The sequence below is a fragment of the Sander vitreus genome, chromosome 3, assembly GCF_031162955.1.
Source record: "Sander vitreus isolate 19-12246 chromosome 3, sanVit1, whole genome shotgun sequence".
Taxonomy (NCBI): Eukaryota; Metazoa; Chordata; class Actinopteri; order Perciformes; family Percidae; genus Sander; species Sander vitreus.
Window position 1 is genome coordinate 13,380,950 of NC_135857.1, and position 19,769 is coordinate 13,400,718.

At 42.0% G+C, this 19,769-nt stretch overlaps 2 protein-coding genes across 5 annotated transcripts; one reads left to right on the forward strand and one right to left on the reverse strand.

Annotated features, from left to right (window-relative positions):
- Nucleotides 1-217: 217 nt before the first annotated feature.
- Nucleotides 218-4,444, reverse strand: actmap (actin maturation protease). Of its 3 annotated transcripts, none has more exons than XM_078246086.1 (7): nt 4,204-4,444; nt 3,857-4,051; nt 2,905-2,973; nt 2,681-2,805; nt 2,001-2,130; nt 1,786-1,856; nt 218-1,212 (listed from the first exon to the last, which is right to left on the reverse strand). In XM_078246086.1, the coding sequence occupies exons 2-7, from the start codon at nt 4,036-4,038 to the stop codon at nt 875-877; spliced, it is 915 nt and encodes a 304-aa protein (XP_078102212.1). In that variant the 5' UTR covers nt 4,039-4,051; nt 4,204-4,444; the 3' UTR covers nt 218-874. The 3 variants fall into 3 exon arrangements, with proteins under 3 accessions (XP_078102212.1, XP_078102210.1, XP_078102211.1); XM_078246084.1 differs by having other exon boundaries at nt 4,179-4,444; XM_078246085.1 differs by having other exon boundaries at nt 4,175-4,444.
- A 10,718-nt stretch (nt 4,445-15,162) lies between these two features.
- snrpa (small nuclear ribonucleoprotein polypeptide A) lies at nt 15,163-17,289 on the forward strand. Of its 2 annotated transcripts, none has more exons than XM_078246093.1 (7): nt 15,163-15,194; nt 15,521-15,601; nt 15,719-15,891; nt 15,983-16,159; nt 16,634-16,810; nt 16,914-17,002; nt 17,088-17,289. In XM_078246093.1, the coding sequence occupies exons 2-7, from the start codon at nt 15,529-15,531 to the stop codon at nt 17,245-17,247; spliced, it is 849 nt and encodes a 282-aa protein (XP_078102219.1). In that variant the 5' UTR covers nt 15,163-15,194; nt 15,521-15,528; the 3' UTR covers nt 17,248-17,289. The 2 variants fall into 2 exon arrangements, with proteins under 2 accessions (XP_078102219.1, XP_078102220.1); XM_078246094.1 differs by lacking the exon at nt 15,163-15,194 and adding an exon at nt 15,302-15,323.
- Nucleotides 17,290-19,769: the final 2,480 nt, after the last annotated feature.

Consider the following 19,769-nt stretch of genomic DNA (forward strand, 5'->3'; position numbering starts at 1 on the left):
GACAACTCTACCAACTGAGCCACAGATGCAGAAATCTGAGGTTTTGACACACAGGGATTTCTTTCAAACGTGTACCTCATATTGTAGATATTGTAACATTATGGATATGACAGAAAATACAAAAAAGCAAAATAGGTCTCCATTAAATATTTCCTTGACTGAATATGCCAAAACATTTACAGGTAGGCAGTGAATTAGGAAGACAAAATATCAAATCAAGAGTTGAAACAATTCATTGTATTAATATATTCCATTAATTGTAAACCTGCAGTACAAATATATAACTCTCCATAAAAACTGCATTCTGTAAATTAAAGTGATGAATGGATCTAGGGGAGGGAGATATGGATCATTTTGTATTGCAGTGTACTTTCTGGAAATTCTGCTGGAATCTTGAAGATAAAATAAGATGATCATTTCTGTTTTTGGTTCATCCAGTAAATTATTTTTAAACTAAATGAATATTTTTTTTCTCCATCATATTACTGAAACACTTGATAATGCAGTCCTATTAATTTGCCAACAGCACTGCCTGCAAAGGGCCTTATATAACTAGAGATATCAAAGGGACAGCTAACCCAGAATATGTGGATAGTGTACTTAATCATTTAATATTGTCACATTGCTTACCCCTAAACTGGATCCATAATGACCCAACATCAGAACTCTAGCACATACAGTATCATTACTCTGAAGCCCTTTGGGACAAATTCCAAAACTTGTGGAAGTCAGGCAGTTACAGATTTTGGGTTAAACTGTGGTATTAATCACATTGCAGGATGAGGGTACACCGTTCTGCCTCTCAACAGATCAGTGTGTCATGAGTCTCAGAAACTGCCGCTTGTATCCTTTGTTTTACAGATAGAGTACTGCGTCATTGTTGCTTCTGTGTCCTTGTGTGGAGCAACACCGCCTTTCCAGCCAGCCCAGCTTCCACCCCTCCCTGAGGAACCACGTACTGGGTCCCGTCATTAGCTCTATGAGGATCCATCTTCCTCAGCTGCTGGTTGCTCTGAGCTACGCTGTCCAAACTCCACAGCTGGTAGTGCAGGCTTTTACCCTGCTTAGCCAGGATGTAAACCTCTTTGACTGCCGTGCTACCGACAGGACAGGAAGAGCTGCTGTCTACGGCGAGGTAGAGCCAGGGCAGAGTGGGATCAGGTCGAGTGTGCTCTTTGCTTACGCTCCCCTGGTCCAAACCGAGGAGAACACCTGGAACAAAAAGACGTGGTAATTGTGGCATGTTGATGTTTTTAGAGAGCTGAAAGGTGTTTCATAAAGCAAGGTTACCAGTTAACCAGGTTTATTTTCAGAGGATTCTATCACATGAAAGTGGTTTTAAATAAGTCTGACCTAAGTTAACATGGAAACATTGCAGTTTTGTCTTCCTCCACAGTGCTGCGGATGTGCTCTGGTTTAATGGCATTTCTTTAAACCAATCACAATTGTCTTGGGCCATTCTAAGCGCCAGACAGAGCCCCGGTGCCGCTGCAAAATAGCCTCAGGAAGGAACTTGGTGGAACATGTATACATTCAAAGGTTGTTTTAGTCGTACAGAAAACTCAGATTGGACAGATAGTCTAGCTAGCTGTCTGGATTTACCCTGCAGAGATCTGAGGAGGAATTAACCATAGTCCTCATAAATCCACCGGAGTTTAGAATGCCGACACAAAGAAAGCAAAAGGTGACGGACATCCGGCCATATAGAGTGACATCCAGCGGAACTTCCGGTGGCAAGGGACCAATCCCGGAAGTGGAACATTGTGGATATAGACTACATCTTACCTGAACCAACTGCCCAGTGTGCCCTGTGGCCGCTCCGCTGGCACGGCTCATGGTTGTAGTCCTCATCATATCTGTACATACTGTCAAAGACTCCTGTCCTGTAATCATAACCTTTTCTTTTATGACATAAGTAGCAGTAAAAAAAAAAAAAACACAAAATAAAGAATTTTCTTTCAGAACACCCCTCATGGCAGTTTTGTTTGGGTCTAGGATACGGGATGAGGACAGGCTGTCTCCCCCACAGGTGTGCGATGATGGCTGCAGCGTTGTTACCACTTAAACCCCCTGACAGCAGCTCTGCCTTACAGCCACAAACCTCCTCTGCCAGCAGGGCCATGTTGTCAACTGACAAAATACATTTTTTAATGAGAACATAAAAAAAAAACATCATAAACAGTGTGAAATTGCATTTTAGTTGTTTTCTTGTGAAACACAAAGAGTGGATTACTACTAATAAATAGTACATACAAGTCTAGTCTAAAAACCCGCACAGCAACCTGTGCTTTAAAAAAAAGAAGAAGTTAAAATCGAGAATCGAATCGTGACCTTGGAATCGAAAATGTAATCGAATCGAGGATTTGGAGAATCGTGACACCCCTACTAATAAACTCATTTCTGTTGAGAATCTTGTCATAAAACTTCCACGCGTTTTAATTACGTCCTACATCTGGAGTTTAATGTCATATTTGAACTTCTGTAGACACCCAGTAATGTCAAGGGATGTATTTAACCTTCAATGCTTTAATGCTATCAGAAAACATCTACTGCCTTTACTAAAAATGAGTGATCCATTACAACATAAACACCCCCCTCTTTGCTCTTAGTCTCCACTCCAGGGTTTTTTCTACACCATTCGAAACAGACTGGCTCAAAAGAGTTAACACACTTTTGTTACCTGAAAACATTTCACCCTGTGTCGTGTATCCCCTGCTGAGTGCTGTCTGAACAACAGTTTCCATGTCAATACTCAGTTGGGGCTGTCGAAGGTGAGTGGACATCCACAAAGCTACCAGGCCGCACCTGAAAGGTAAACGAATAACACGCTCACAGCGTCACGTTGTTTGCGTTATAGAAGTTTAATGTAGATTTAGGTGTTGACACCATGGTTTACTGACTTACTGTGGACCATCTTGAATGAGGGAGGGCACATATGTGTTCACCAGTATCCACTGCAAGTCCTTCCTAAAACTGAACAAAAGAACATGAATACAAAAACATAAATGCATATTATTCCATTCCAATCAAGTTGAACAGCCCCTGCAAAAGCAGTTTTTCAGGAAAGACATGTTTACTGTGCTTTTCCTATTATTACAAGTCAAGACGTCTGGTGTGAAAAAGTGCTATTATATTAATCCTTTCTTTGTGAGGGTTATAATATTCGGGTTTTTGTTGACTGTGTGTCAGAGAGAGACGTTGATTCAACTGGGCTGTAGTTAGTGTTGAGTCACAATTACATTACCATAAATTGAGGTCTTTCCAACCGACCTTTATATATTACTGTATGTAGATGGACAAAATATTTGGAACACCTTTCATTATAAAGCAGTCCAGTGTAACACTACTAGTGCTACAACTTAATAACTCGATTAACTGTTTGGTTTGTAAACTGTCAATAAAAAAAAAAAAAAACCCATCAAAATTTCCTATAGACCTTGGTAACGTCTTCAAATCGTTGGTTTTGGCCAATCAACAGTGGAAAAACCTGAATGCATCCAATTAACCATCCCATAGGACAAAGAAAAGCAAGAAAGCCTCACTTACTGACAAAAGAATGTTTGGCATTTGTCCTTGAAAAATGACTTTCATGATAAATCGATTATCACAATGGATGCAGGTTTATTTTCTGTGACTTAAATTCATTACCACCATTGCCTATGCCTCAACAGAGGTTACAACACCTCTGTGTTAATGTCAACGGAAAAGTCCATGTTTGTGCTCACCTGTGAATACAGGGAAATATTAGTTAGGACATCTGATTCCAAACAAGGAGATAACAGTCCATGGTCAAAATAAACAGATGTTTATGTTAAATGTGCAAGCAAAAAGTTGGTATTCTTATTTGAAATCGTACCTGCTCTCCCTCTGACTGAGCAGTAAGCGGGCCTCTGTGTGGTCCCCCTCCACAGGACTCCTGTTACTGGCTATAGTCTGATACAGCTTCTTCTTGGGCGTTGAGGCTGGAGGAGGTGGTGGACCTGGAGCAGGAGGTGGAGGTGGAGGTGGTGGTGGTGGCAGGGGGAACTCCACTGACATCTTTTCTGCGCTCCTTTTGGATTAACCCTAACAGAAGTGGTAGCTTAGTTAATATGTTGTGCATATTTGCAAAGGGGTAGGTTACCGCAGCTCTTGACAATTGCCAATATACATTGTAATGCATACTACAACCTACCTACCCGACCACCCTTCACTCTCTCCTACCTCTTGCAACTTAGCTAGCCCTGACTGTTGCCAACAAGCAGTACGGAAAGTTAGTGACGTTATCTTTTCTCGGTGTTGAATGCAATTTTTTTTTTATAGAAACTGAAGTGAGACAATATCATCCTGTTAAGGGATATTGCTCACAAAAGTAATTAGCTCGTTATTTTTCACAAAACTAGATCCTACGCCCACTAACGAGACTAGCAAAGCGAGCTAACAGCCCCGGTGTTTTACCCATATTTGGCAGCGTCTTCTTCTTCCCTTTCTTCGTATGTATGGATCACATACCAAAAGGTCTTACCGCCCTCTACTGCTACTGACTTTACAGTACACATCATGGTAAAGATAGACTGGCACTAAATAACGTTTTATTTTACATCCATGTAAAATAATCATTGGCTGTACAGTTAAGTCTATGTGTCCGAGTAACTGCTGCCTGCCTAAGAGACAAAAAAAGACGATTTAAAAAGGCGGAAAAGGGATGCTAATTTAACCTGAACAGGAACAGGTGTTACACCACATTCTGTGCCTGAGCTATCAACATTCTTCTTCTTCTCTTGGTTTATTGGCGGATCGCGATCAACTTTAAGTTAGCAACATACTGTACAAGAGTGTGTAACATCATGTCATTTAACACTATTAAAATTATTTCCACCAAGCTTGTGTTTCTTAAAGACAGTAAAGAAAAAGAGTCCCTGGTGGTGACTCTTTATTCCCTCTCCTTATGTTCCCATTCCCATCAGACCCCCTCCCTTCCCGCCTCTCTGACTACTTTAGCTATTAAAACATGTATAGGGTCAATTTATCTATCAAAATATGTGTTCCTATCTAAATACTATGGTGGCACCATGTTAACAGCTGCAGCATAGCATCTGATGGGAAGCAGCATCAACCAGTGGCGGATCTAGAAAATTTGACATGGGGTGGCAAAGGGGTGGCAAAAGGTCTTGGCAGGGTGGCATTGGAAGACAGTACGGAAACCCTCAAATGGCTTGTGTGGCAAATAGATGAAAAACTGTAAAACTGCATAACATAATTCTATCATTTGTTTGACCTTTTGGTTTGTCATAATTACTGATATAGTAAGACAAATAGAATAGAATGTGTTATTTTATCAGTAATTATGATCAAACAAAAGGTCAAACAAAAGAAACTGTAAAACATCATTAGATAATGTATGTATATACTGTATGTACATATTTACATATCTAACCCTATAACATATACAACAGAATAGAAATAGAAATAGCTAAAAACTGAAAACATGTCATTCCACTCAGTGACATGACATGTTTGTGAATTGTCCTTCACATGCAACCAGATCCCGCGGACCCACACGACTACGCATGTGAAGTGTCACTCGTGCAAAAGCTCTGTCTCACAATGAAAATGTTGCCTCACTACGTTGCAGCAGCTGAGATAGAGGAATAGCTTCATATTTCGCTTCCTTTTTGACAACTTTTAACATGTACAATACTTGTGTGTACTGTTCTTGTGCAAAGACATCCATCTTTTTCCTTTCTATATTTCGTAAAGTGTTCTTTCTTTGCCGTATTTTAGTAATCATCAGAAATCATTACATTCATACTGTAATATCCAAAGCATACACAAACTGGTATCGTAGCAGAATGTACCAAATATAGACTGGAATGAGATCACATAACGCGAAAGAACAAAGTACGGCGGGAACTGCAGCTGACAGCGAGGCGAGGCTCACCGTGTGAATCTGAGCAGAGTTCACCTGATAATCCAAGTAGGACTATGCCGCCACGTCCTCGATCAGCTCCAACATGCAGATGAGAGGGCAGCACTTTTTGAGCTCGCGACAAAAAGCCTGATGAGAAGAGGGAGATGCGCGACTTGAGTGTTCAGCTTCGCCCGATCGTGTCCACTCCCCACCCAGGGAAACAGAGTATCGGAAAGCCCGAGCTGGGAGCGTTCAGCGCAACGAGGCTGCGTTTAAAAGCCCAGAAAGATACTTCGACTCTGCAGTACTTCATTGCTCGAAAGACCCGGAAGCTGTCTGACATTTGTGCCGCAGTTCTGTAAAGGGCGAGCAATGAGGCCCTTACAATACGGAGACTCAGAAGATAGAGCTTCGTAAAGAGAGACAGATGCTCGCAGGTAGCTGGGCACCGGTCGTGGAGTTAGAGTTTGGCGCGCTATCCGAGGTCGAGAGGGCTCAAGCTCAGCTTTGCTGATGGATACGATTGAGCAAGATGGAGGACGCTCTCCGCAAAACAGGACGAGGAGCGCAGAGGAGACACTGGCAAGATCCCAGGCTTCCCGTAGAGCCCAACCGATGAGGCTACTGGCTGAACACGTCCACTCCCCACCCAGAGAGTCAGAGTATCTGAAAGTCCCAGCTGGGATCAGCAGCAGACCGCGAAAAGCCCAAAAAGATCGCGACCTGCAGTACTTCATCACTGAAGACCTGCGTCACGAGCTCATGATGGGAGATGGCGGTAGAGCCCTTAAAAATACGTGGCGACTCAGAAGATCGAGCTTCGTAAAGAGAGACAGATGCTCGCGGTAGGTAAGACCACCAACGTGACGTTGGAGAGCTATCTGGAGATTGAGAGGGCTCAAGCTCACGAGCTGAAGGATAAATTGAGCAAGATGGAGGAAGCTCTCCTAAAACAGGATGAGGAGGCAAAGGAGATACTGGAAAGATCCAGGGCTTCCCATAGAGCCCAGCTGGAGATGCAGGACAAAAGCAACAAGAACCTCATGGCTGCTCTGAAGAAGACTGAGCAGCAGCTGGAGAGTAATCTCAACCAGTGGAAGGAGGACAAGGCATCCCTCCTTCAGGCCACAGAAAGCCTGAAGCTGCCTCAGCAGGAAAAAGAGCAGGAGTGGGAGAGGAAGCAGGTAGATCTTCAGAGCCAGATAATGCAAAAGCCAAAGAAGAAGAAGTGGTACAAAAAGCTTCTGCCTGGCTGAGGAAAAGAAAATGAATTTGTACTTGTATAGTGTCTGTCTGTCTATCTGTCTGTGTGTGGGTCTGTCTGTCTGTCCGTCTGTCTGTCTGTGTGTGGGTGGGTCTGTCTGTCTGTGGGTGGGTCTGTCCGTCTGTCTGTCTGTGTGTGGGTCTGTCTGTCTGTCTGTCTGTGTGTGTGTGTGTGGGTCTGTCTGTCTGTCTGTCTGTGTCTGTCTGTGTGTGGGTGGGTCTGTCTGGGTGGGTCTGTCTGTCTGTCTGTCTGTCTGTGTGTGGGTCTGTCTGTCTGTCTATGTGTGGGTCTGTCTGTCTGTCTATGTGTGGGTGGGTGGGTGATTCTGTCTGTGTGTCTGTCTGTGTGTGGGTGGGTGGGTCTGTCTGTGTGTGTGTGTGGGTCTGTCTGTCTGTCTGTCTGTCTGTCTGTCTGTCTGTGTGTGTGTGTGTGTGTGTGTGTGTGTGTGTGTGTGTGTGTGTGTGTGTGTGTGTGTGCGCGCGTGCGTGCGTGCGCGTTTGCACGCAGGGCGTGTGATGCGTCAGTGCAGTAGTGTTGGAGTATAGTGCCTGTAGTTAGTGCATGCTGCATGCTGCATGCCACTCTCTGCTTTCAGCTACTGCCACCGGATAGCCCTTTGTTTTCAGGGGCGAAAAGAGGAGCCTAGTGTGTAAGCCTCCTCAGCTGGTACATAGCCTCTCCACTGCCAAGATCTCGTACACGCCTCCCCGTGGCACACATGGTAACTGGTCCCTTGTGGTTCCAGGCTAAGTTGTACAGGCTCTCGGAACAGCAGTGAGCCCCAGAGACGTGGCATGCAGGCCCATCCGTGAGTAGAAACGCCCTGATGCCCGTCAACCACTGTCCCAGTTATGGGTAAATAGCCCCAGCTATGGGTAAATAGTGAAGACCCCAACGGCGGCGCAGGCGGAAGATGTTGGTGTGAGAACCACCACAACGGCTGGGAAGGCGGAAGAAGGCAACCCCCATAGCCACGTGGGTTAACTTGGGATGGTACAGTGGCGAGGGGAGCAAACCCCGAAGACAAACCTGCACCTGGGGACAGGCACAGGCGGAGTCCAACTGACCGGACCACCAGCAGCCCCCTGCAACTCCTGCCAGATGAAGGTCGTCATGGGTTCCCTCATGCCACTGGAGGTCCATCTGGTAGGAGTGAAGATGGTGGGAGTGAGGTCTGTGCACCCACACCCTCACCTTAAAGGTGCTCTAAGTGATGTGATGCGTTTTTAGGCTACGAAAATTTTTCGTCACATACAGCAAACATCTCCTCACTATCCGCAAGCTGACTGTCCCCTGAACACACTGTAAAAAAACGCGGTCCCTGTAGACAGCCCAGGCTCCACAAACGGCCTGCTATATCAAACTGCCAGCCTGTCATCATCCGTCATCTATTCCTGTAATATCGTCAGAGATTCTGTCACTCAAACAGGTAAAACTGTCCAGCCACCTGCTCTAAACATCATCGTAGTATGGTGGTTCTGTTTGCTGTAAACAGCTGCCCGGTCTGTCTTGTCGTCTATCTGTGGTAGTTCTGTCTGGTGACTAGTTCAGTTCGGTCAAACGCAGGTACAGTTCTGGTCATTTCGAACACCCTCCCGGTAGCGTATTCGCTCGAAACAACAGTATGGTAAGACTAGTCTTTGCGCCCGCGGTCATGGTTCACGCTAGTCATCTGGTTAACTGTTCATCATCACCTGTCTGTTCGCCAGCTGGTGGCAAATGTAAGGTGCAGTGGCAATAGAAAGCAGCGCAGCAGCAAACAAACATGATGCCAGCAGTAAAATATAGTGTTCGAGGTTATGGCGACAAGAAATCACTCTCCGCCTTCATGCTACCACCGAGGTTTTGTTTCAGGTGGTCGATATCAGCAAGTTTCTCAAAGCGAAGAAAGAGTCAACATGATCTTGGCACGTTTTTCGTTTGTTATCATCTTAATCGAATGGTTGTTAGTCTTGAACAGAAGGAGTCTAGAGATGGTATGAATATCTGCGAGAGAATGAGTGTCGCAACAATGTCCAGCGCGCAGTTCCGCGCAGCTATCTCACCAAATTGTTAGAAAGATGGAGAACAGTCAATGGTTAGCAGGAAGGTAATTTGCAGGTTTACGCAGAAGACTGGCGAAGAGAGCAGAAACGCCCAAACCTCGATACGCGCTTTGATCAGTCTATCCGATCAAAGAGTTTCTGTCTCGCTAGCGTTACGTACTTTACGTGAGTCTGTCTGCAGGATGATATATACAATGAACAGTGGTCTTCACCCCACTCGCACACCTTGATGCTACTTGATGCGCATCGCCGCCATATAGTTAGACTTCTATTGATATCCAAGAAAGGATCTGAATATCAGCACCGCGCGCCCAGTATGGTTCCAGAGTCCCATATAATCAATAAGATATCAACAACAAACTGTTCAGATCATAACATTGAATGAACAGGGGTCTATTAGAATATCCGCCAGCATTGTTGAACGCGAACGCATTGTGGAAGTAGTCTAATACAATGCTGTTGCAGTGATGGCTCAACTAGCTCTTTGCCAGTTATTGGCTGAACACCACTGTTTGTTATATAGCCCAGCAGTGTTTCATGGTCGTTTGCCGCCATCGGTGAAGCGCTAAACTGAGCGCTATAATAGGAATAATGCGCTTGATAGTTTAGCTTTTTTCTGTCGCGCTTTACTGGCTGTCGTTTGCGTCGTTTCTGCCTGTCATTATGAAATACCTAGTCTCCCTCTTCTTATTTCAAAGGCTCTGAAGAGTGAGAGCACTGAACGGCTCGTCCAATAGTTCACAGTAGTACAGCACCTGATCTTTCAAGACGCTAAACAGCTGTGGCACCGAGCCACATACAGGTTTTTCAGTTGAATGTATACGCAAACTGTAATATTATTCATTATCTGAGGTGGAAAAGAGTGCGATATCGAGAGATCATAACTACCAGCTATCTGACTGATGAGAACCTCTGCTACCAAGATCAGCGCTGATTTCTGACGCACTCATTAGTATTTGAGTTCCTTATAATACAGCAGTATATCTGATCCCCAGAGTTAGTAATTGAGTATATTCTTATTTCTATTAATGAGTATCGCCTACCTGTCGTTTCATTTATAACTATTGTTTATACGGTTTCGTTTCAGCCAGCTACAAAGCAAAAAAATATCCTGCTGTCGCTTTGCTCGCGCCGCGTCGTTTCACCAATATATAAACCAAAGACCAGCAGGGCTTTTTGACGAACTGTTGCAGCAAGAGCGTACTCAAAGTTGTTAGTCGTTAACAACGTCGGTTACACCGTTGTCGTGGGTTAGAGTTTTGCGGGAGCATCAGGGAGCAACGCTTATTTAGACCCGAACTTCTGGCACAGTGAACAGCCAAAGCTTCGCTGGCAAAGCGCTATAATAAAGCCAAGCAGTAAATGAGCAGCCGCCCAAAGAAGTAAGGTCGGCTACTTTTAGTATCTGTAAGCTGTCACTTGTTCACAGTTTGTTTTTATTTGCTCTACACTATTTTGCAGCGCGGTCCGTTTGGCAGCAGCGCTGGTTGGCACTGTTAAGGCTAACGGTTTGTCTGTCACAAACAGAATATTAAAGATGCGCCAATAATATATAATCCAGTGATTTATACAGCCAGCTAAGAAGGACTGAAGAATCAGATCGAAGCGACTAATTGTCATCGGCCAATTTCACCCTTCCTTCACGCAAAGCTTCGCTGTTCTAAGCTCTCTCGCAGTAGCTGGCTAAAAAGCAGTACTATTGATATAGCGAGCTGTTCTCAGCGTGATGGTACCAACAGTAGCTGAGTTTAAACAGCTGGCGCTATAAAATATGACTATAAATCACTCACTCTGTTAAAAATCATCAAATATTATCAGTTCATGTACACATATAGTCATCTATAAGTTCTATCTGTCTAACCTCATTATATGCTCTATGTCACTTCTCCATTATGAGCTGATTATTCACATTATACTGTTTATATATCCATCTATATAGCAACAATATTATCTCTATTTTTATCCATAATCATCACAAACGCTCCAGAAACACTAGTGCTATCTGAGTCATGCCTATATACAGTGATAAGTCCATGTATTGACTATCGCGACGGGCCTACTCGTGAGAGCAATATGTGGCTTTTTAGCTGCCGAATGCTCAACTATGTTCACCCGCTATAGTTGTAACTGTTTCTCTCTGTCATTTGGTGCTGGTTAGGTGGCTTTATCAGAACTTTTTTTCACTTAAAACAGCTGCCTGCTGCTGATGGAAATTGTGCTGAAGAGAGCAGTGAGAGTGAAGTTGTAGGCTACGAAACATAAGAAATGACCTGGACGTTGCTAAAAACACTTCTTAGAACTGAACAACTTTTGTTTGTCACTATGAGTGACCCCTTTTTCATTATACCTAGTCATTTTTTCCATAGTTAATAATACAAAATATTGATCAGTGCAGCTTTAAGGATTTATTTTAAGTGAGAAACTCATTGGCCAGATTATTTTAGATTAATTGAATCTAACCTAAGTGTCCTTAGAGTTTTTTAAATCACTTTTTTATATTCAGGTTTATCCGTAGCTGATGTTTAATTAAAACAACAAATACCTTTATTTGTGTAATTTTAAATTGCAGATGGTGGACTGCAAATTTCATTAAGGTGCACAATGCCACTGACAGGCCTTCTGCTCCGCAACATGCTGTAGTGATTCCCATGGGGTCCCAAGACAATTTTGAGTCATAATAGGGGGACAAAAAGAAAAGAAATGCAGCACAAAATCATGTTTACTTTTCCCACAAAACCTTCAAATACATCAAGCTATCTGAGAGGGGACACTGCTCATCTATGTCCACACTAAAAACCTTGTGATTAGAGGACACAAGAGCATGCTGCTTTATTTTAAAGGGTCACAAGCTGAAAAGGTTCAGAACACTGGCATACTGTCTCCTCACACTGTGCAGGATCAGCATCAATGTATTTATGTCTTAAGAAAAAGGGGCTTCAACGTTTTTTAAACCAAGGACCCCTTAACTGAAAGAGACACGGATCAGGCCCCCTTACATATATTGTATAAAATGAAGTTGCATATAAAACTGGGCCTATAATAACGTGTAGGGCAGCCTAAATCCTTTATACATACATTTTTAGTGCATAAAATACTAAGCTATTAAAATAGCCTAAAAATTTATTTCATAAATCATGTTTTAATGTTAAACATACTTGCTATTAAATTCAAACAAGACAAGAGCAAATATCAATCAAATCAAAATAGATTTTTATATAAGTAAAAAAAAAGCAAAGTGCAAAAAAACTAAATGAAAACTGGACTTTTGAGAGGCAGACTGATTGTAAACATGAAACTGCTGCTGCTGAAAACTCTGAAACTCTTCTGTCACTCATATCATATCTGCCTGACACAACATTTATTTTATTTTAGAGAATGAATATGTAGGCAGGTTCTGCAACATTAGTGTTTACTCAAAAAGTTATGTATTTATATCTTCATTTCACTAACTTTTCCATTCCCGTCGACCACGCAGCTTTTTGTCATTCTGGGTTTTTCCCCCAAGTTTTTGTCACTTTTACCAAGTTTGTCACTTTTTCTGATGTCTGTCTATTGAAGAAAAAGTTTTTCATGGTTTTTTTCCCACGTTTTTGAAGCATTTTTGTCACTTTTTTCAACCTTCTTTCAACCAAATGCTATAAAATCTGATAAAATACCCAAATTAATTGAAAGTATTGAACTGATCATTTAGCTATTTTACACAGAAGAACATTATATGGAACCATCCACGTTATTTTTTTTTTGACAATTTGTTGAAAGAAACCCAAATTTTTTATGTAGACTTTTTGAAAATGGGTCAAATTTGACCCGAGGATAATTAAACAGGGTTAGGGTTAGGCTACATTTCTGCCCTTTTGGACTTCTGCATTTTCTTATTTTCAAATTAAAAAAATGTGCGATTGAAATATGGCACAGAAAACGTCTTATCTGTTGTAATGTTTTATGTTTTGTGTGGACCCCAGGAAGAGCAGCTGATGTTCTGCATCAGCTAATGGGAATCCTAATAAAATCAAAAATCTAATCAAGCACTGATGTTTTTTAACAAAGTATGTCTCTAAATGTCACACTGATCCTTTAAAGCACCTGAAAACATAAATATTCATGACTAAATAAGTAACAAAGGTCTAACTGAAAGGAAACTCAAACAACACACAAAAACAGAAATCTCTGATGTGAAACAACCCAAACTGTTATAAAGTGTGTAGAAAATGTGTGCTCATGTAAAACCCCATCGCCAACAGTAAGTAGCTAATTGAGAAAACACATTTTTAGCTGTGAAAGTACCAGTATTTGGCCCAAAATCCCTTAATTTGCACCATAGTAAACTACTTTATCATAAATAACCACCAGATGGTAGTAAAGATGCACATTTGAAGTCTTTGGCTGAGGAGTTTAATACTTAACTGACTTGAACTGAAACCAGAGCTGCTTTGTTTGAATCTGTCTGTCTCTGAGAGTCTATTGTTATTATCACTACCGTTTAGTCTGAGTGGAGCATCAGGACATTAGGTACTTCATGAGTCGGAGTCTTCAAAACAAATCCTTCAAAGTTTGTTGTAGAAACAGTTTAGTGCAGAGCATCACAGTTTGGGTGCAAAGTGTCCTTCATCAGCCATCAGATGTGTGTCCAAAACAGACTCAAAGGTTTTGTTCACTAGGCTTTCTATAGATGAAAGTTCACGCTTACTTTAGCTGATAACAAACTTCAAATTATTTCAATTTAAGTCTGGTCTATTATTTGGACTTTGCTATTTTGTTGTTCTTTAATGCAAGTGGTGGAGGTGAAGCCGTCAACACTGCCGGTGTCGTGCCATGGTAGGCTACTTATCCAGGAGTTGTATACCCTGGCCGCAGGAGCGCGCATGCACTCAGAGCGGAGTTTAACCAAAGAGTAGAAGTAGGCTACCAAAAGGCAAAACTCAATAACCCGTCCCTCCGTGCCCTCTAACGTGATTTCTGTTTTAATTTAAATTAGTTTAATATGGCTTTTCAATTAACCGCTTTGTTCACGTCTACCATATGAGTTACAGAGGGGATAGGCTACATAAAATATCAGGCCGTTTTTTCACCTGATATTTTGTGTATCCCCTAACATGCAAAGGTCTGTCCTATCATCATGTGTGTTATTTTCTGTGTTTTCCAGGTCACAATAAACAACATGAGATAATATTAAGATGTCTGCTCTTTTCTAGCAAAGCTACAAAGGGAATACACATTAGCCTATATCAGGTAAAAAACGGCCTGATATCATGTGTATCCCCTATGTAACTTTTGCTAGAAAAAAAGCAGACATCTCCATATTATCTCAGGTTGTTTATTGTGACCTGGTAAAGACAGAACATAACACACATGATGACAGGACAGACCCTTTGCACGTTAGGGGAGGGGATAGCCTACACAAAATAGCAGGTGAGAAGACGGCCTGATATAATGTTGTGTATCTCCTCTGTAGCCTAACTTATAGGCCTATGGTAGACAGGTGAACAAAGCGGTTAGTTGAAAAGCCATATTAAACTAAATTAAATTATAACAGGATCCGGGACAGGTTAGCAAAGACGAGGAAAAAATATTGTTCATAAATCTGCATGACTCACATAGATAGGCCTATAAGTCGGCCTATGTAGCTAAGGTGCATGGCAATATGGAACTTTGGAAAACACTGTCGATTAATCCACAATACTAAACGCATTAAACAATTCACACGTCGTCTTAATGTAACAGACAAATACACGTATTTATGTAGATAAATGAGACCCTTGTTACTATGGAAAACCCTGTCGAGTCTTCCACGTCGCTATTTGTTCCATTTAAGAGGTGAATTCGAACTGCAGCAGTTAAACTCCATCTGAGTGCACGCGCGCTCCCGCGGCCAGGGGATACAAATCGTGGCGGGGATAGTACCTTGGCACAACACCGGAATCCTACCGAAAACGCCCCCCCTGTGTTGTTTATTATCGCGAGATCAGAGCACGGGATTTTCGTTCATCCTTCCGAGGTGAGTAATCCTTCGACATCGAGCTGAACAGTTAAATCGTTTTTTTGGGTTATCAAGACCTTTTGTAACCCATTTATGGACTTAGGTAACCTATTTGGGCGTTTGTTGTGACAGCGAGGGACCAAAGGCGTAAGCGATAGACTAGATACATACAACTAGTAAGCTAAAGAATGTTAGCTATAGCTAGCTAGTAGTTAGCTTTTAAGCTAACGTTCACCCCACGTTATCCAAGTTGGTATGGCTAGGATGGTTGTAGCTTGTTAGCTGCTTAGTGGCTAATCAAGAATTGTCCGAACTGATTTGAAAGTAATATTTCTCATCCGCAGGTTAGAAAATGACCACTCCGGATGTACGGCTCAACCATACAATCTACATCAACAACTTGAATGAGAAAATCAAGAAAGATGGTAAGTTAATCCTTCTAACCTCCAGTTTATGGCTAACGTTAAATGTAAATACACACAGCGCACAGAGAGCCTCTTTAATCAAACTAATGGTTTCTCAACGTGTTCGTGTTTCTGCAGAGTTGAAAAAGTCGTTGTACGCCATCTTCTCGCAGTTCGGACAGATTTTGGACATATTGGTTGCACGGAACCTAAAGATGAAGGGGCAGGCCTTTGTTATTTTCAAAGAGGTTAACAGCGCTTCCAATGCTCTGAGATCCATGCAGGGATTTCCTTTCTACGACAAACCCATGGTAGGTTAATCAAACAGTGAATAGCGAATACAAGATGCCAAAAAGCATACTAACACAATATAACAACGTATGCTGCATATCAATCCTACAGCGTATCCAGTATGCCAAGCTGGACTCTGACATCATAGCTAAAATGAAGGGGACTTATGTGGAGCGTGACCGTAAAAAGGAGAAGAAGAAGGTCAAAGGAGCTGATGCAGCTGGAGCTAAGAAGGGTGTACCTGGAGCTGCTGCACCCATGGTTGCTGGGGTACCGACTGCCATGCCTGTAAGTAGGGCAATAGGTGTTTTATTTTATATTTGATCAATCTGTAGAATTACTGTTGGCAACATAATTTACTTATAAGCTATTGTGACATAGCAGTAGCAAACAATTGTGAGATCTGGGTTACTGGATGAAGATGGATTTGTGTGAATAGTGAAAATCAGGAACTGTTGGAAAGAAGCTTAACATTGTAAGACTGATGAAGAGTGAATAATTAAAGTAAAAAAATAAATAAGAGCACGGGTAATGGAGGCAAAAGTATGTTCACTCAAATCACATTTTCTTACTCACCTCGGTTGGGTTCCATCTATCCATGCAGATAGATAGAAAGCAGACACCACATTTCCGTGCAGCAGACTAAACAGTAGCATGCAGGCTCACCAGATGTGGGTGCAGATCATTGGTGTTGGGGGAAAAAAAAAAAATGTAATCACAGCTACGACGACGCACTCATCACGGTTGTACTTCACTCTTTAGGGAATGCCTCCCATGAGCCAGGCTCCCCGTATGATGCACATACCAGGCCAGCCGCCTTATATGCCCCCTCCTGGCATGATGCCTCCTCCGGGGATGGCGCCTGGTCAGATGCACCCTGGTGCCATGCCTCCTGGCCAGATGATGCCCGGACAGATGCCTGGACAAATGCCCCAGCAGGTTTGTATGTTCTGACCGAACATGTTGTCATTTGTTAAAATAAAATGTTATCATTTTGCCATGGTGGTTCTATTCTGACTTCTACTGTCTTTCATCCTCACAGGTTGCAGAAAATCCTCCCAATCACATTCTCTTCCTCACCAATCTGCCAGAGGAGACAAACGAACTCATGCTCTCCATGCTCTTCAACCAGTCAGTAGCAACTTCTCCCCTGCATTTGATTTTGCATTTGTCTATTTGTCGAATGCCAGACCTGACTGTGTTGTTGTGTATTCAGGTTCCCCGGGTTCAAGGAGGTGCGTCTGGTCCCTGGGCGCCACGACATCGCCTTTGTGGAGTTTGAGAACGACGTGCAGGCCGGCGCTGCACGAGACGCACTACAAGGCTTTAAGATCACGCAAGCGAACGCCATGAAGATCTCATTCGCTAAGAAATAAAACCTCCAGACTGCTCTTTTTCTTACATGCACGCACAGGTCTTTTTTAAATGTACAGCAGTGACCTGAGCTAAAATGTTTTTAGAAATTGGCATTTTCTGTTTGGTGTGTTTTTTTTTTTACCCCCTTCGTCCAGGATTACATGTAAGTATACATTCTTTGCATCAAGTTGCTGTGTTTTATCGTTCCACACTGACGGAGCTCTTGACCTAAAATAATGGTCAGGTAAATTTATCGAGGAGTTCTTTATTCTGCTAATCCTGCTTGTAACTCAAATTCATGAGCAACTTGACGTGTCTTCTGTATTTTTTAACTGTTTGTCATTAAGCATTGCACCCAGGGTCTGCTCTACCAGACATTGTACCTGGAGCTTATTTCTTTTCAGAATTAAAATACATTTTCTTTGAGACAGTGCTCTGCCTCACTTCTTCATATGTATTTATGTTGCAGTGGGAGTCCGTCCCATGCCAATAGATGGTGCTACAAACCTACTTTCTTCTACCACTGATGTTGAGGTGTGTTTCACAGGGGTAGGTGGCTAAAGGGATGGATGGATGGGCTAAACACGCAAATATAAAAAAAATAAAAATAAATAACAATTAGCAACCCAACTATGTGAGACTTGGAGCTTTTTTGTATTTTATTTTTTCCATCCAAAAAACGACAACAGCACTAATACAGTGTTTGGAAAGGGTCGATAGCTTGTCCTGTGGTATTGCTGCTTGTAGCTTTCTCCAGAACTATTGTACCCCAAATTAACTTAAAGCGTAACTCTCGCCAAAATGCGACCTAGGGTCTTTTTGTGAATGTACCCGAGTCTAACTTTCGTTTAAAAGCACATTTAGGATGGAATCGCCACTTTTAAGATTTACCGTATTTGTTTTTGGGTCAAATGGCTTTTTGAATGGGAGTCCTAGGGGCACTTTTATGCTAGCCTCAAAATAGCTATTTTTAAAACACTAAGAAGGCTCGACACAACATGAAACTTTGCTCCAAGTATCGCCAGGGGCTCTACACCTTAATGAAAGCATTGACAACATTGTTTGTGTACCCAGAGTTTACTAAAGGTTTTGAGCAACTCATGTTAGCAGTTGTTTACGCTATCCGCCATTTTCCCAGTCAAAAATAGGCGATCTCCGAATGTGAATGAACGGACTCCATAGGAGGAAATGTCATTCTTATATGAGGCTCCTTTTTCAACTACAAGGTCAATATTGTGTTTCACTAACGACAAAACAACGAATTATATTATATGGAACTAAGCTTTTGGAGCTTTCCATCTTTACTCTCCTCCCTCGACTATTTGACTGGCTCGATAGACGGCGACCGGAAGAACAACAGCTACACTGAGTTGCTCAAAAACTTTCTTTTTTGTTTCATGTTGTGTTGAGCCTTCTTAGTGTTTTAAAAATAGCTATTTTTAGGCTAGCATAAAAGTGCCCCTAGCACTCCATTCAAAAGGCCATTTGAACGAAAATACGGTAAATCTAAAAAGTGTCGATTCCGTCCTAATTATGCTTTTAAACGAAAGTTAGACTCGGGTACATTCACAGAAAGACCCTAGGTTGCATTTTGGCGAGAGTTCCGCTTTAAAAGAAGGTCCCCAGGCACTTAATATGCAACCCCACAATATAGGGTCTGACTTTTGATTAATATCTAGTGTCAGCAAAAATGCCGTTTTATTGAGTTTCCTCTTAGCAAAATGCTCTGAGTGAATTTAAACTGGACTTTTATAGTGAAGGGTAGACACGAGCCAGAGTTATGGCAGCGTTTTTTTTTGTTTTTTTTTTACTCAACCTTTATTGTGCGGCCATTTAGTTTTATTCAGTTTAATAATATCCCATATCGAATGCTGTCCAAAATGCTCAACATTCTAAACGCTAGGTTCATAGGGTACCCAGGAAACAGAGTGTTAAGAAGTTGAGATGAACGGTTCATGAGATATTTGAAAGACAACGGGCACATACAGAAATTCCCCGATTTATAGTTGGATGTCTAGATGGATTGTTTGGGGAAATAACTTCTTTCTTTGATCATAAAATGGCTAAAACAGTCCTGTTGTAGGACAAAGGAGATTATTGTACTTGTTTTCTTTATTCAACAGTGGAGCTCAAAAGGAAATGTAGGGAGAGAAGGGCACTGATGTCATACAACAATAGTCCTTGGCTGGATTCGATCTCTAGACTGCTGGATGCCTACTTTCTCCACACAATTGATACTTTTTAAATATTTTCTGGCCTTTTGGGAAAAAACAAATTCATATTAGTTCTGTATTTATTAGAAAGTAGTCAAACTCTAATCACTTTGTTCAGAGCATTATGGGCCTCCATACAAATCATCATATTCCCCCGCTTGTAAAGTAGGTAAACCAATTGGAGTCTCATTCAATTTGTGCTTTGAAGTACTTGGTACATGCCTGACCAAAACATGCTTATCTTTATTTGGCTTTTGAGACATATTTGAAAAATCAATTAGATTACATAATTTACTGGCTGCTCTAGAGCCATCATACTTTTTTATTTT